The 17,191-nt window shown below is 41.9% G+C and overlaps 1 protein-coding gene across 5 annotated transcripts in view; it reads right to left on the bottom strand.

The window, feature by feature from the left end:
• prorp (protein only RNase P catalytic subunit) overlaps window positions 1–17,164 on the bottom strand; it is a 71,708-nt gene extending 54,544 nt beyond the window's left edge. Inside the window, exons 1-5 of one of the 5 annotated variants that reach the window (XM_008103383.2) lie at window positions 16,997–17,164; window positions 16,331–16,429; window positions 13,188–14,441; window positions 12,220–12,267; window positions 11,355–11,487 (exon numbers count right to left, since the gene is read on the bottom strand). In XM_008103383.2, the coding sequence (XP_008101590.1) occupies window positions 11,355–11,487; window positions 12,220–12,267; window positions 13,188–14,167 (1,161 nt within the window). In that variant the 5' untranslated portion in view covers window positions 14,168–14,441; window positions 16,331–16,429; window positions 16,997–17,164. The other 4 variants (XM_062968265.1, XM_062968267.1, XM_062968266.1 and 1 more) reach the window with 4 other exon arrangements.
• Window positions 17,165–17,191: the final 27 nt, after the last annotated feature.

Below are 17,191 nucleotides of genomic sequence, written 5' to 3'. Positions count from 1 at the left end.
AACCTTGGATAATCTTGGATAATAAGGAGGGATTAAGGAAAAGCCTACTAAACATCAAATTTGGTTATGATTTTACAAATTAACCATCAAATCATCATGTTATACAACAAATTTGACAGAAAAAGTAGTTCGATACGCAGTAATGTTATGCTGTAATTACCGTATTTACGAATTTAGCACCAAAATATCATGATTGTTATGATTGAGCCTCATGGCTCTGTTACTGACAGACGTGGGCGTAAGACTCCTCGAGAGTCAGATACTCTCGAGGAGCGAGAGAGAAAAAGACTGCGAGACATATTTGCAGCACCATCTGACGAGGAGTCTTTCGAAGGGTTTACGGAGAGAATGGAGGAGGGGCTGGTTAGCTCAGAGGAGGATGAGATGGATTGGACTCGGGTAAGGGAGGAAGTGGGTGCCACTGGCCATGATGGGACAGAAGATGAATGGGGACCTTCAGGATTAGACCCATGGTTTAGCTGGAGGGATGGGACGGGATCCACAGCTGGAGATGCTGTTGGGCGTAGTCAGAGGTGTTCCAGCTCTGACGAGGAAAGTGATGAGGAAACGCCCGGGTTAAGGAGGACAGCTGACAGTGATGAAGATTTGTAACTGGCATAAAATGGGACTTGGGAGCAATTGCAAATTGCGTTGGGCAAGGTAATCTGGGCAAACGCTTGGGATCCGTGTGTGTGTGGGACGCTTCCCTGAAGACTTGTGTGCTTTCCTGTGCTGTGACGTAAGTTGATTGGAATCCAGGGTCAGACGGCGGGAGGGATTGTGTGGGCATTTGTTTGTGCAAACCTGTGCTTACTCTTATTAGCTTGACCCTCCGTCGTCTTCTTGACGGACGCCATCTCCTGCTTTGAGAACTCGGACTGAACTGACCACGGCTTGTCTTCCCCCCTTCTTGGACTTGGAAAAACTACAAACGTCTGCTTCTGGCTTTGATCTACGGAACGGAACTGGTCTACTCAACTGCTACAATCCTTGGCTGATTTACTCGTGTTGGAGATCCTGTCTGCTGTGTGTGTGGGGGAGCGACGCAAGTTACTCTAAGCACAGTGTTGGCAGCAGAGAGGAATCTGCTGCCAATTAGTTGCATTCTTTGTATCTTTTGTTCCTTGGCTTTCGTTTCGTTTATACCCAGGCTGAAGCAAGCAGTTTGTTTTTACCCGGATTAAACTCCGGTTTAATCCGGTTTATCTTTTGAACATTTACTTTTGCCCCTTTTTGCTCCTAAAGGCAAAAACTGCCTGGCCCTTGTGTTTTACGGGCATTTTTGAGTTCTGTAATCTAATAAACTCTGTTACTTTGAATCTTGTGGCGTTCTGTCCTTGACAGATTGCCCAACGCCCATAAAAAGTTTATTGCAGCAATAAACCCGTCAGGAAGACGATGGATGAGTTAAGGGCCAAAGTAGACCAATTGCAAACGGCTTTTACCGTTATCCAAACAGCTCAGGCTGTGAAAGGACATGTTTTGACTCCTGAACGCTTTGACGGAACCAGGTGCAAGTTGCCAACCTTTTTGGCACAAGTGGAGCTTTATTTTTCTCAGCTCAGTGCTCATGCTTTTCCTACAGACACTAGCAAGGTGGCCTTTATTTTGAGTTTGTTGACCGGTCCCGCAGGACAATGGGCCACTAATTTAATTTTGGGAAATGACCCAGTCAAGGACAATTTGAATAATTTCAAAAAGTTGTTAACTGATACTTTTGGGGATCCTCTCCGCACGGAGAACGCTGGGTGGGCTCTGTATCGGTTGAAACAGGGAAAGGGGACTGTTTTGGATTACTTAAATAAGTTTAACCTGTATCGCCACCAGCTGGATTGGGGGGAAAATGCATTCATGCTTTTATTTACTGCCGGGTTAAGTGATATGCTCCAGGATGAATTAGCACGCTTGGAGCCGGCTGAAAGCTGGGACGCCTTAGTAGCTAAGGTGCTGCGTTTAGACGCAAGGTTCGAGGCTCGTAAACACTCAAAAGCAATGTGTGCGCCACCCATGCATGTAACCAGGGCACCTGTGGTGATGGGGGAAGAGCCCATGGAGCTTGGGGTCTTTAAAAAGCTGTCTACAGAGGAAAAGAGCCGTAGGAGGCAGCTGGGCTTGTGTTTGTACTGTGGGAATGCTGGGCATTTTGCCAAAAATTGTAATGTGAAACCTTCCCAGCTTTCGGGAAAAGGCCAGCCCTAGTGCGACGTGAGTCCAACGCACTAGGGCTCCTCAAGCAGTCAACTGAGGGGAGGAAGCATGTTTTCGTACCCATTACATTATCTGTTGGGGGAAGGGAACTTGTTTCTACTTTGGCACTGCTGGACTCAGGGGCTACGGTCTCCTATGTAGATATTGAGTTTGCTAAGAAGCATGGCATTCCTAGAGTGCGCAAGGCATGCGACGTGTGGGTGGAAGGAGCAGATGGGAGACTGCTGGAGACTGGGGTGGTTAACCATGAAACCTCAGCAGTAACGTGGGAGGTGCAGGGAGTAACGGGAACGTTTGTGTGGGATATTACGAGCTTGCCTAGATATGATGTGATCCTGGGGATGGATTGGCTAGCTGTAGTAAACCCACAAGTAGATTGGGCAACACGTAAAGTGATCTTAAAGAGGCAGGATTGTTGCACTCTAAATGTTACTCATTCTGATATGGAGGGAGTGCCTGCTGAGTATGGGGAGTTCTCTGATGTATTTTGTAAAAGAGAAGCGGACAAATTACCACCGCACAGGCCATATGATTGCGCCATCAAGTTGGCAGAAGGTGCGAAACTGCCAGCAGGGAGGCTGTATGCCTTGACTGTACCGGAAAGGCAAGCTTTGCGGGAGTTTCTAGATGAAAATTTAGCCAAGGGGTTTATTCGCCCATCTAGTTCTCCAACTGCGGCACCGGTATTCTTTGTAGCCAAAAAGACTGGGGAACTTAGGTTGGTCTGCGATTATCGGATCCTAAACAAATACACCATTCGGGATAGGTACCCGCTGCCTTTAATCTCGGAACTGTTATCAAGGGTGCAAGGGGCTAAGGTCTTTACCAAGCTTGACCTGCGGGGGGCCTATAATTTAATCCGTATACGGGAAGGGGATGAATGGAAGACGGCATTTAACACGTGTTTCGGATGCCACGAGTTCCGAGTCATGCCTTTTGGGCTTTGTAATGCTCCTGCGGTATTCCAGAGGTTCATGAACGATGTGTTCAGGGACCTAATTGACCAATTTTTAGTGATTTATTTGGATGATATCTTGATTTTTTCTAAGGACGAGAAAGAACATCGTCAACATGTCAAGCAGGTTCTGCACCGACTGCGGGCTAATGGGCTTTTCGCCAAGGCTTCCAAGTGCGTCTTTCATGTGCCTGAAGTGGAGTTCCTAGGTCATGTAGTGTCAGGTAGGGAACTTAAAATGGACCCACATAAGGTTGACGCCGTCAACTCATGGCAGGAGCTGAAAACTAAGAAGGATGTACAAAGGTTCTTGGGTTTCGCTAATTACTACCGGGAGTTTATTCCGAATTTTGCAAAGCTCACGGTACCTTTGACGCAGCTTCTGCGCAAGAAACAGCCATTTGTGTGGGGGCGGGAAGCTCACGAGGCGTTTCTACAACTAAAGTCTAGTTTTCAATCGGACAACATACTAACCCATCCTGATGTTGACAGACCGTTCGTGGTAGAAGCGGACGCTTCTAGCTACGCGTTGGGGGCTGTATTGTCTCAGAAGGATTCCTCAGGGACCTTGCGTCCCTGTGGATTTTACTCGCGGCAACTAACACCCTTCGAGCAGAACTATACCATATGGGAGAAGGAGTTGTTGGCGATTAAGGTGGCGTTTGAGGTGTGGCGGCACTGGCTTGAAGGGGCACGGCACCAGATCGTGGTCAGATCTGATCACAAGAACTTAGAGCACTTGCAAACAGCAAAGAAGTTAAACCAGCGTCAAATCCGCTGGGCTTTGTTTTTCTCCAGGTTTAACTTCAAGGTGCAGTTCGTGGAGGGGAAGGCAAACTTGCGGGCCGATGCTTTATCCCGCAAGCCGGAATTTAAGACCAATGAGCAGGTAGTATGTCAGACCATCTTGCCTACTGCCTCTCTGTGTGTTGTAGATAATGAGCTTGGGTTACATGACCAGATCCTTGAGGCTCAGAAGGATGATGTGTGGACTCAGGAGCAACTGATGCTGCTCTCTGCAGGTAACCGTACCATACTGCCGCATCTCCAGGATCAAGACGGGGTATTGGTGCGTAGGGGGCAGGTTTACGTACCAGTAGGGACCCTCAGGTTGGAGGTGATTAGAGCCCACCATGACGAACCCATGGCTGGGCACTTTGGCAGGTTCAAGACCGTACAGCTTATCACCAGGAGCTACTGGTGGCCAAAGATGCGGCAAGACATTCTGCGCTTTTGTGACAGCTGCGCCGTTTGTCAGCAGAGTAAGACGCCTGTTGGGCGCCCTAGAGGGTTGTTATCGTCTTTACCTGTTCCGGAGAGGCCATGGCAAATCATTTCCATGGATTTTATTTCAGATTTGCCTAAGTCTGGGGGTTATACTTGTATTTGGGTGGTGGTGGATTTATTTAGTAAACTGGCTCATTTTATTCCTTGTTCAACCATTCCGGCGGCCCCTACGTTGGCCTTACTATTTACTAAGCACATCTATCGTTTGCACGGAGCACCCGAGGTGATTATTTCAGATAGGGCTCCGCAATTTGTGTCACGCTTTTGGAAACACTTCCATGAGTGTTTGGGGACTAAGTTAAACGTGTCTTCAGCTTTCCATCCGCAAACGGATGGACAGTCGGAACGGGTTAATGGGCTCTTAGAGCAGTATCTGCGTTGTTTTTGTTTAGATCAACCCACGGCTTGGGTAAAGTGGTTACCGGTGGCGGAATTTGCTTACAACAATGCGGTGCACACGTCTAGTCAGCATACGCCATTTGAGCTAACTTATGGTTTTCACCCACGGGGAGGTGTGGCGCCGTCGACCAATGTGGTCTCTTCGGACCCTGTGTACCGCTCTTCGGAAATGGCTGCATTGCATGATGTTGCCCGTCGCTTACTGTTGGAAGCTAAGGCAACGCAGAAGACTCAGGCTGACCGCCACAGGCAGGCAGGGGAGGAGTTGGAAGAAGGGGATTTGGTGTGGTTATCTTCCAAACATATTAAACAGGCTGGGGGAAAGTTTGCGCCTCGGTATTTGGGTCCCTTTCCTATCGTTAAAAAGATTTCTTCTGTTGCGTTTCGTTTGCGTTTACCGTCTAGTTTAAAGGTCCATCCAGTCTTTCATCGTTCGCTGTTGAAACTTGATACCTCTAGTCGTCGTGGTGCTATAGCGGAGGGTATCACTGCCACTTCTCCGCCATCGGGGGAGGAGGCCTTTGTGAGAGGGGATAGTGTTATGATTGAGCCTCATGGCTCTGTTACTGACAGACGTGGGCGTAAGACTCCTCGAGAGTCAGATACTCTCGAGGAGCGAGAGAGAAAAAGACTGCGAGACATATTTGCAGCACCATCTGACGAGGAGTCTTTCGAAGGGTTTACGGAGAGAATGGAGGAGGGGCTGGTTAGCTCAGAGGAGGATGAGATGGATTGGACTCGGGTAAGGGAGGAAGTGGGTGCCACTGGCCATGATGGGACAGAAGATGAATGGGGACCTTCAGGATTAGACCCATGGTTTAGCTGGAGGGATGGGACGGGATCCACAGCTGGAGATGCTGTTGGGCGTAGTCAGAGGTGTTCCAGCTCTGACGAGGAAAGTGATGAGGAAACGCCCGGGTTAAGGAGGACAGCTGACAGTGATGAAGATTTGTAACTGGCATAAAATGGGACTTGGGAGCAATTGCAAATTGCGTTGGGCAAGGTAATCTGGGCAAACGCTTGGGATCCGTGTGTGTGTGGGACGCTTCCCTGAAGACTTGTGTGCTTTCCTGTGCTGTGACGTAAGTTGATTGGAATCCAGGGTCAGACGGCGGGAGGGATTGTGTGGGCATTTGTTTGTGCAAACCTGTGCTTACTCTTATTAGCTTGACCCTCCGTCGTCTTCTTGACGGACGCCATCTCCTGCTTTGAGAACTCGGACTGAACTGACCACGGCTTGTCTTCCCCCCTTCTTGGACTTGGAAAAACTACAAACGTCTGCTTCTGGCTTTGATCTACGGAACGGAACTGGTCTACTCAACTGCTACAATCCTTGGCTGATTTACTCGTGTTGGAGATCCTGTCTGCTGTGTGTGTGGGGGAGCGACGCAAGTTACTCTAAGCACAGTGTTGGCAGCAGAGAGGAATCTGCTGCCAATTAGTTGCATTCTTTGTATCTTTTGTTCCTTGGCTTTCGTTTCGTTTATACCCAGGCTGAAGCAAGCAGTTTGTTTTTACCCGGATTAAACTCCGGTTTAATCCGGTTTATCTTTTGAACATTTACTTTTGCCCCTTTTTGCTCCTAAAGGCAAAAACTGCCTGGCCCTTGTGTTTTACGGGCATTTTTGAGTTCTGTAATCTAATAAACTCTGTTACTTTGAATCTTGTGGCGTTCTGTCCTTGACAATGATACTGTATATTGAAAACATTGACTGCAAAAATGCCTTGGATAATCCAGACCTTGGATAAACAAGTCTTGGATAAGTGAGACTCTACTGCAGGGGTCCCCAAACTAAGGCCCGGTGGGCGGATGCGGCCCTCCAAGGTCATTTACGTGTCCCCCTGCCCTCAGCTTTGGACTTAGGCTCCTCCAAAATCTGAAATGACTTGAAGGCACACAACAACAACAATCCTACTTAACATGACTATCTCATTGGCCAGAAGAAGGCCCACTCTTCCCATTGAAATCCTGATAGGTTTACTGTATGTTGGTTACAATTGTTTTTATTTTTAAATATTGTATTGTTCTTTCATTTACTAATATTGTGCTATGGTAATAATATAATATATTGTGTATACATATAATATTGATACGAATATTATAATGTAATACAATATAATACTAATAATAATACAATATAATAATATTTATTATATATTATATATCAAATGTAATATTACTAATAATATTACAGTATATTGGTATAGTACAATAAGGTAAAGGTTTCCCCTGACATTAAGTCCAGTCGTATCTGACTCTGGGGGTTGGTGCTCATCTCAGTTTCTAAGCCAAAGAGCCGGCGTTGTCCGTAGACACCTCCAAGGCCATGTGGCCGTCATGATGGCATGGAGCTCCGTTACCTTCCCGCTGGAGCGGCACCTATTGATCGACTCACATTGGCATGTTTTTGAACTGCCAGGTTGGCAGAAGCTGGAGCTAACAGCGGGAGCTCATTCCGCTCCCCTGATTCAAACCTGCGACCTTTTGGTCCACAAGTTCAGCAGCTCAGCGGTTTAACCCACTGTGTCACTGGAGGCCCCATAGTACAATATAGTAATACATAATGCTAATATTGTGCTATGCTAATGATATAATATATTATATGTACATAAAACTTGTAAGCTGCTCTGAGTCCCCTTCGGGGTGAAAGAGGGTGGGGTATAAATGTAGTAAATAAATAAATAAATGTTGGGGATTTTTTGCACTACAAATAAGACATGTGCAGTGTGCATAGAAATTTGTTTGGGTTTGGTTTTTTTTCAACTGAAAATCCGGCCCCCCAGCAGTCTGAGGGACCATAAATGGCCCTCCACTTAAAAAGTTTGAGGACCCCTGCTCTACTGTATTTGAACTTTCCAGCTAAAGCCTATTTACCCCACTAATTGAAGTTTACAGAATTTGCATTCCCTTTTTTAAAGGAATCCAAAGAGAGGATTTCTAGCACTAATAATAGCAATTTGGATTTTCTAGAAAACACAGAACTGAAAAAATTTCCAGTGCTGTAAATCAAGTCATCTGATTTAGCCCATGAAGTGTAAATGTGAGATTCAAAGTTTGTGGATATTTTTGTTAATGAAATGTTTGTAACAATGTATATATATGACTTACATTTCACCAGAAACACGTGAAAGAACACTAGTTTTAAGACTCTTATCTAAACAACCTGTACCTGACATATCTTATATCAACAGTTACGCTTTCTTTCATTGAGTCTAACTGTAATGCCTTCAGCTTCGCTCACTATCTCCACTATTTATTAATATCATTTGAAACTGGGAAGAAAATTTGACTTACTACAACCAGTTGAACTTTCTACTACACTAAAGAATAGATGTAAGTCTTGGGGCACAAGCTACTTATCCTACTGTGTCTTGATTATGTGCATTTCTTGATTGAGGAGCCAGCAATCTTGTAAAATAAAAACAAGCTTAGCAATGTATTCATTTGTTAGTCTATTCTTTTGGATACTAGGATTATCAAAACTTGCTTCTTTAATGGAATAAATATTGTAGGTCTTCATATTCTAAATTCAGTACATCTAACATGACTAACTGCACTATAACAGCCCAGACAATGCTAGCTAAATGTATATGTTAACCAAACGGAACTGTACAGTAATTTCTAGCAATTAAAAAAGACAGTCATTATGGTAGAACAACATATTAGAGAGCTGCAAATTGAAGACACTGCTGTATGGGTTTCCTGTAAACGTTTGTAAATGTGGCATGGTATTTGTACATAAAAGCTTAATCTGGAAGTCAGCCAGCAAGGTCAATGGTTTGAATATTAGGCTATGACTCTGGAGACTAGGATTCAAATCGTGGCAGCCCACTGTGTGACCTTGGGCAAGTCACAATCTCAGGAAGGCAAAGGTAAAGGCAAATTTCAACTGAACAAATCCTGCCAGGCTCATGTTGCCTGACAATGACCATAAGTCAAATATGATTTGAAGGCACACAAAACAACAATCTGATAACAAACCCAAATTGCAATTCATTAGAAGTGTACCTTCTTCATAGTGTGTGTGAGTCAGGTTTAGAACCTTAATTATGTCTTGGCTGAAAAACATATATTGTAAATACTCTTTCTAACAGTGGTTATCTAAAAAAAAAATGGTAGTACAGGGTGTTTGAAAAAGAACTCCCTATTCCACCATTTAATTAAATGGTAAATAGGGAGTTCTTTTTCCAAACACCCTGTACAATAAAAGTGATCCCATAGAGAACTAACAATAATGGATTCATGCTCAACAATTAATTTACATTTAATACACATAAAGCACCAGTGTGACTAAATAGAGAGGGGAATGCCAATGATGTGTGCACGTGTCTTAAAGCGAGTCACCATGGCTTTGCAAGAATGAACATGTGTATATCCACCTGATTACAAATGCAGATCACCCTAATGGGTATTAAAATAAAAAGACATGCAGTTACAATCACTTCCACAAGGGCTATGTATGCTCTATAACCCAAATAGAGCTATTGGGCTTCTTTACCGCAATGGAAGAGCCTTTTCCAACTTCCTGAGACAAAGACTTTGCAGGTTTAGTGGGAAGGCTTCTGTCAGGCTTGATTTCATCAGTGTTTCCCTCTAGAAAACCCTTGTGCCTAGCGTTGGCTTCTCAGAGGCATGAAGAGTAATAAATAAGGCTGAGGTTGGAAGCAGCACCTGAAGAGAAGTTTCCCCTAGGTCTGTTTACCTGTTATCACATTTGGACTCAGATTGACATTGAACTTCGTCCCTGCCCACACCCTATATTTACAGAGCTTGGTTATGCTTTTCTTATTGTCTTATCTACATGGTTTGGATCCATGTTACCTGGAGGTCCACTTCTCCCATATAATCTACTATTTACACTTAGATCCTCTTGGGGAAGTTTACTTCAACCAGCCAGAACCCGACTGGCAACTGTCACCCAGAGGATATTTTCATCGATCACCCTGGGACTGTGGAATGATCTGCGAAAGAGATTTGACAGCTAAATAAGCTGTCAGAATGCAAAACACAATTAAAGACCTATCTCCAATAGTCAATTTTAACCCAGGAATTAAAACTTACATTTTATCAGTACAAATTCATTGGTCTGTCTAGACCACTTCAGTTAATTATGACCGGCAGCAATTTTCTAAGGTTTAAGACAGGATTATTTAATAGTTCTACCCAGAAAAGTGTGTCTTCTGAGTAGCCATGCTGAATCAAAGAAAAGTAGACACGCTGAATCAAACTAAGTCAGTCTACAGTTAGATGCCCCTAGGAAGCCTAGAAGGAGGATGTGAATGAAACAATTTTTACTTAATGTTTATCCTACCATTTATTAATTAGTATTCAAAAGTATATCACTCTAAACAGAAATGTTCCACTTAGTCACAGAAGCCAGCAGTCAATGGGCAGAAATATTTTCCCATAACTGTCATAATTTATCTGAGAAATGCTTAATTCTAAGTGTTTGTCTTTCCCCTTAGGTCACCACATTATGAGAAGGATTACTACTCTTTAAAATAGTCAATACATTATAGTTTCTGTTATGGAATACTGAAAAGTGTAGAAAGTGCAAGGATGTTACATCGTGTGGTTCTGATTAAAAATGATGTAATCCAATGAATATAATAGATTAAACTGCAACATGTATATTTTAACGTTTGGAAAATCCTAGATCATCATCTCCATAATTTGTGTAATAGCTAGTCATTAACATATGAAAACTGCAACATCAGCACCACCTAGTGGGTTTTTTCCATCCTAAGAATGCATAAAAATATAATGTGAATCTCTTAACTCCTAAATATCTTTTCATTTAATACAAGGATGAGCACCCCATGGCTTTCCAGATGTTGCTGAACTGCCATTTCAGACAGTATTTGTCACTATTGCTAATGGTTAGTGTTCACAGAACTTATAAGTTCTGTTGTATCTTGGGATGTTTGAATTGCACAAAATACCAAGTAGACAAATCCATGAATAACTGCCAAGTTACTACTGATAATATAGAACTATGTGCTCAAAATCATGCAATAAACCTGGTGAGACCCCACCATGTCTCATCTGCAAAAACTTTTCAGAAATGCTTATGATGCATAAAATTAAAAAACAAAAAAAGAAAGTAGTATCAAAAGCCTGACTATTTCTAATGTCTACTTAAGAACTTAAGAACTATTCAGCTGCCTGACATTTCATAAGATGACATAACGTAGCTTATGCACACACTTCATTCTATAGTAAACATAAATTTGATGATATTTGTTATGCTATTAGATGCTATTAGCTCTCAAGAGTGTGGAATGGGAGACCTTTCAGCTATATGCCCCAATATAGATGGGCAAAAAGAGAATCATATAAATAGAGTTGGAAAATACCACAAGGCCATCCAGTCCATCCCTCTACTTGCAGGAATCAAAGAACTTCTGACAGATGGCCATCTAATCTCCACTTAAACACATTTTAAACATAAAATGATCTCTCAGCAATGGTAGCATAGCAGAGATATTAAATAGTGCAACTTACCTGGGGAGTGGTTTTCCGAAATGTGTCAGTCCCATGTATAACATCCTTTATTATTTTTTCTTTAAGAATGTCATATTCTTCTTCGGTCAAATTAATACTTTCCAAGAACTGCTCACAAGATGGGCACTTTCCACTACCATACCAATAAAAATCACACAACAATGGCTTTATCAGCAATGTATAAAACAGCAGCATGTCAAAAGTTGATTCCTCCTAATATAATAAGCTAAATGGCCCCATATTTAAGCACACACCTGGTAACCAGGCAGGCAAAGATCTCCTTTGGGAATATGGTAGTAGAAAAAAACATTTGATTCTAGCAATCCTAATCTTGCAGGACAATATTCCAGTGGCCTCATGTGAATACATGAAGTATGGCTTTGACCTGAATGAGTCTGGTCAAGATGGAGCATCTATGCTTCTTCCTCCAGCAAGTCATAAAGAGATTTGGACTTCTGGCTTCCCAAAAACTGCAGTTCTGCATCAAAATGCAGACTACAGCCAGTCTTAATTATAGTTTACTGAAACACACCAGCTATATAACTCATGGCCTGAAATGGATGTTTTTCAGTAAATCATAATTAAGATCAACCAGGGCTTTTTAAAATTCAGACACAATGCTAAACTGTAATTAAAAATGGAAGTGAATGATTCCAATCTTGTTTTTAATCATGTCAGAGGAAGCTCATTTTACCTAGCCACTGATTGCCTCACCAAAAAGTTAGGTCACTTAAAAAGTGACATGAAGAGAGAACTGATCGGATGACATCAATAGTACTTAATGTAATATAACTTTGAGACATGTATCAGAAAAATCTAAAAAAACAAAAATATTAGATATATTGAAATTAAGACATAGCTTTACCTATTTTTCACAGTAGTTAAGTTCCCCTTCCACTTTTCTCCTGGAATGCTACAGAAGATTGCACAAACGTTAACAAATAAATCAATTTAACCATGGCCAAAAGAAACACCCCCTCACATTACATGAAAACTATGTCTACCATCCTTCCTGTAAGTAAAGCTTTTTCAGTATTATGAACCTTACTTTTAAACAAGCATGTACAGAAGAGGGATGTTAATTATGCAGCCTGTTAACCATTCTTGAATTGCATCTCTTAGCTACCCTAGACAGTAGATAGGGAACATGAGAAATCACAATCTACAGCTTCTGGAGAACTGTACAATTCTCATCTCTGAAATATACAATCAAATGTACAACTTCAGTTATAAGCACATTTGACACAGACTTCTAAAACAAATAGGTGTGCTGCAATGTCTTCAATTAATTTATTTTATGTCAGCAAAGATATAAATATAGAGATAGAGATACACACACCTCCAAAACACAAACACACTAAGAGCCGGAAAGAAGTTCTTTTCTCCCTGTCTCTTGATAAAGGTGCTTTATTCATGAAGTCTCTTTTCACAAAAAAATATTGTGGTCATATCATAGCATTGCATAGCCAATGTGGTCTAGTGGTTATGCATTGGAATAGGACTCTGGAGTCCAGAGTACAAAGAATCAATTGACCACAGAAAACTACTGAACTCTCACCCTTAGGAGGCAAAGGCAAGCCCCCTGTGAACAAACTTTTCAATCAAAACTCTGTGACAGGTTTGCCTTAAGACTGCCATTAATTGGAAACAACCTGAAGACACACAACATCAAATCCAATAATTTACTATAACCTATAAAAGGCACAAATAGATAAATGTCAGATACCTTTAGATAAATGGATCAGTAGGCCAAGCTCATATGATTCAATTTTCATAGAAGACAATCATTATACAAGAATCTGGCTAAATGAAAATAATCAGTGACTTACTCACCTTTCAAACCAGTGCTTTATACTTTCCATAAGAGCTTCTCCAGGATATACTTGATTATTTCTTAAATAGTTAAGGATGTAAATGAGTTCATTTTTAAAATCAGTATCGTTTACACATTTGCCAGTATCAAAGAAAAACTGCAGGACATCTAAGTTTGGTGTCACATTCTTAGCTAGCATCTCATGAAATAACATGCATGCAGTATTTATTTCCCGGTTTGCAAGTGCTGCCTTGATGCAGTCTCCATAGTTTCCCTTTGAAGGGATTATGAATTTTTTTATTTCCTCTAGCAGTACCAAGGCGTCCCTCCAACGCTGTGAATCACTCAGGCCTTTGATGAGAAGACTAGATGCTGATGTTTCTAAAGTTTTAAATCTGGCTTTCAAAATGTCATGAACATCATAAATCTCCTTTGTCTGCTTCTGAGAAACACACAGAACCAAGTATTTCACCAGAAGGTTATACCCAATATCTCCATCTCGCTGTGCCACTGCAGCTAGTAAGGACTTGGCCACATCTATGGGGCTATTGTGAGCAATCATTTGCGCAAACATGAACTCTTCAAACTGTTTAATTCCCTGAAATTCTTCCATCAACTTTCCCCACTCCTCAGCACTTAGGGGCTTTTCTGGAGGGGAGAGTGTTGTCTTCTTACTGGAAATAACAGGCTGCTCTCCATTTGACAAGGCTGCAAGAAGCACAGCTCTCTTTTTGGAGGCTCCAGCAGAAAACACATTGAAAGAAGAAGAGTAATCTTTTCCGGTCCTTCTCTCCTCTTTTCCTTCATCTCTTCCTTTAGATCTCCACATGGCAGTGCCTGCTTTGGGATCTACTGGGTTTTTTGCCCTCTGATAGGATGTGGTAAATATGAAACACTTAAAAACAGCAGGCAATTGTTGAGATCTTGGCATAAGATAAAACGTGTGGTGGTTCTTCAGTAGTGTCTGTAAAACACTACCGCTTGTTTGAATAGAAAACATGATGCTGAAAAACTGAAAGAGAAAATCTAGATGTGATAAACCTAGAGATTAATGGAATATAAAATATATTGAAAGCCTTGCCACAACCGAGAAATATGACACAGGCAACCAGTTATGTTTCATTAAACTAAGTCAGTTTTTATAGTCTTCATGATTATTTCAAAATGTAAAGAAGGTGTGATATGAGCTCTTCTTTAACATTCTCGCCGTATCTTCACAATTGAATGCTGCAGTATGCAAAATGATGTGAGCTCTTCAGTCAAATCAGGTCAGGCTACATAAAAAGGGAAACATACAATGAATCTTCAATTTGTCACTAAATGAAATATATCTTTGCAAACAGTAATCAACATATACCCGCTCATGCCTGCCTATTAAAGCTTCCGTGTCTTATTTTCTACAACAGAATTCCTGTTCTTCGATGTTCAGCAGTATGCCAGGATGTATCAAAAAGATGCACTCGATTTAAAGATCCCTATATTTCTATGAACAAGAACCAACCATGAATTAAATGCTTACCCATTGAAAGGGTGGGGCATAGACTTTCCAATGATTACTGCTAGATGCCCAGTGCACAAACAGCCTCTAGCCTCAATCATTCGCAAGATGACCATCTGCAATATAAGGCATTTTGTGTTCTGCTGGTCAGCAAGAGTGAATCAATACAAGTATATCACTACAAATTTTCAGCTCTATGTCCCACCCTTTCAAGTGATAACAGTTTCATTCATGGCTGGTTCGTGATTTCACAGATATAGTGATTTCAAATTGGGTTCATCTTTTTGAAACCCTCTGCAGAATCATCTTCTATGGGAAAATCTGTTTTAAAAGCTCTAAGAAATTAGAAGATTACCAGGATTTGCAAAGAGTAATACTTTCTCAGTTTAAAAAGTCTCCTTGACAAATCAAGAAAACAATCCTAATAACAAGCCCCTCGTGCTAGTTCAGTTTTTTTGTCTGTTTGGTCAACAACGTCTCTGGATCTCAGTGCTATCATGGACACTTTCTTGGACACTATCATTAACCTGATATTCCATCAAGCAATGCCAAATAATGCCAAATAATGTAATTGGAACTGGTCAGTGCAGACCCCCATAATGCGGTTCATGCAGTTCAAAGTGCATTATGTGGGTCTACACTGACCATATAATGCAGTTCAAACTGCATTATTTGGCAGTCTAGATCCAGCATGAGAAAATCTTTTTACTGTAATACAAATAGATACAAATCAAAGATAAAACAAAACCAAAGATATTGCTATTAAAGGATTTCAGCTTTTCATACCACAAAATCTTATACATGTATCTTCAAAAGTAAGTCTAATGAGAATTACTCCTAAACAGGGATAGGAAGCATGCAACTCTCCAGATATTGTTAATCCACAACTTCAAGAGGGATCCTCTCACGTCTGCAGGAGTCTACCGTATACCATGCAGTTTTTTTTTGTTTTTGTGTCAAGAGCAACTTCAGAAACTGCAAGTCGCTTCTGGTGTGAGAGAATTGGCCATCTGCAAGGACGTCGCCCAGGCAACGCCCAGATGTTTTAATATTGTGGACAAGTCTATATAGGGACCACCAAACACAGCATTGCCCAAAGACAATTTATTTATTTATTTATGTCATTTCTATACCGCTTTTCTCACCCAAGGAGACTCAAGGCGGCTTACAGGTTCAAGGAACATGAAAGGCACTGCAGACTAATTCAAGCAGAAAAGTCAGCCATAGCAGAGTGCTTGATGAATTCATGTGGACACAGCATATTATTCGAGAACACAGAAATGTTGGACCACTTTAACAACCACCATGTCAGACTACACAGAGAAGCCACTGAAATCCACAAGTATGTGGACAATTTCAACAGAAAGGAGGAAACCATGAAAATGAACAAAATCTGGCTACCAGTATTCAAAAACTTTAAAATCAGGACAGTATATACAGAACAACACTCAGAAGACAGTGGAATTCCGGACAGGAAACAATCAGGGTCTGCTAACACCTCCAACAAAGGATTCCCCCAGCCAGTAAGCAGCCAGGCTTTGAAGCTACAAGGCTTTTCAATGCTAATCAAGGTGATCAACTGCAACATTCACACTTTCTTCCAATAGACAAGAGTTCTTTCTCCCACCCTGGACATCATTCCACAGATATATAAACCACACTTGCCTAGTTTCCAGCAAACCTCACAACCTCTGAGGATGCCTGCCGTAGATGTGGGTGAAACGTCAGGAGGGAATGCTTCTCCTGTAAGCCGCTTTGAGTGTCCTAGGAGAGAAAGGCGGGGTAAAAGTAATGTAAATAAAAATAAATAAATTCTGGAACATGGTCACATAGTCTGGAAAACTTACAGCAACTCAGTCAGGGTGAGTTATGCATCCCAGATTTCTCTTTTGTCTTATTGCAGGGGTCTATCCTCCAGAGAGTTTTCTATGCTTTTCAAATAACACATTTATTTATATGCTGGAGTTCTTCCACTGGCTTCAAACAAGTGTATAACTGACTCGCCTCCTCCCAAATTTATCCCATCAATTTTGCCTGAGGGCCCTTCCAGACAGCCATGTAACCCAGAATAAAGAAGAAAACGTGGGATTTTATTCAACTGTGTGGAAGGGGCCTGAGAGACTATGAGAGCATCCTCACTGCAGAATTAATCCAGTTTGAGACCACTTTAATTACTATGGCTCCATGCTATGGAATCCTGGAAATCCAGTACTCTTTACAAAACTACACATCCCTTGATTCCGCAGCATTGAGCCAAACCTTTCAATACCTCCCAAAGAACATGACTAAACACCGTCCAACCGACCTGACTGAACGAAGACAGCGACATACCTATAGTTACCTCTCATAAGACACTGAACATTCAAAGAGAGAATCACGCTTAAAGCCTCCTCAGCCAATCAGAGCGCTCCAACTGCATCAGCTGACCTATGCAGGTCATCTCCAGAAATAGGGCAGTTGCAAAGGCCTGCAGCAGCCATATTACTTAAGGGCCCATTTTCGCTTTCCCTCTTCCCCGTGGAGCCT

Source organism: Anolis carolinensis, chromosome 1 (assembly GCF_035594765.1).
Source record: "Anolis carolinensis isolate JA03-04 chromosome 1, rAnoCar3.1.pri, whole genome shotgun sequence".
Taxonomy (NCBI): Eukaryota; Metazoa; Chordata; class Lepidosauria; order Squamata; family Dactyloidae; genus Anolis; species Anolis carolinensis.
Note: the sequence above shows the minus strand (reverse complement) of the source record. Positions and strands in the feature narration are given on the sequence as shown.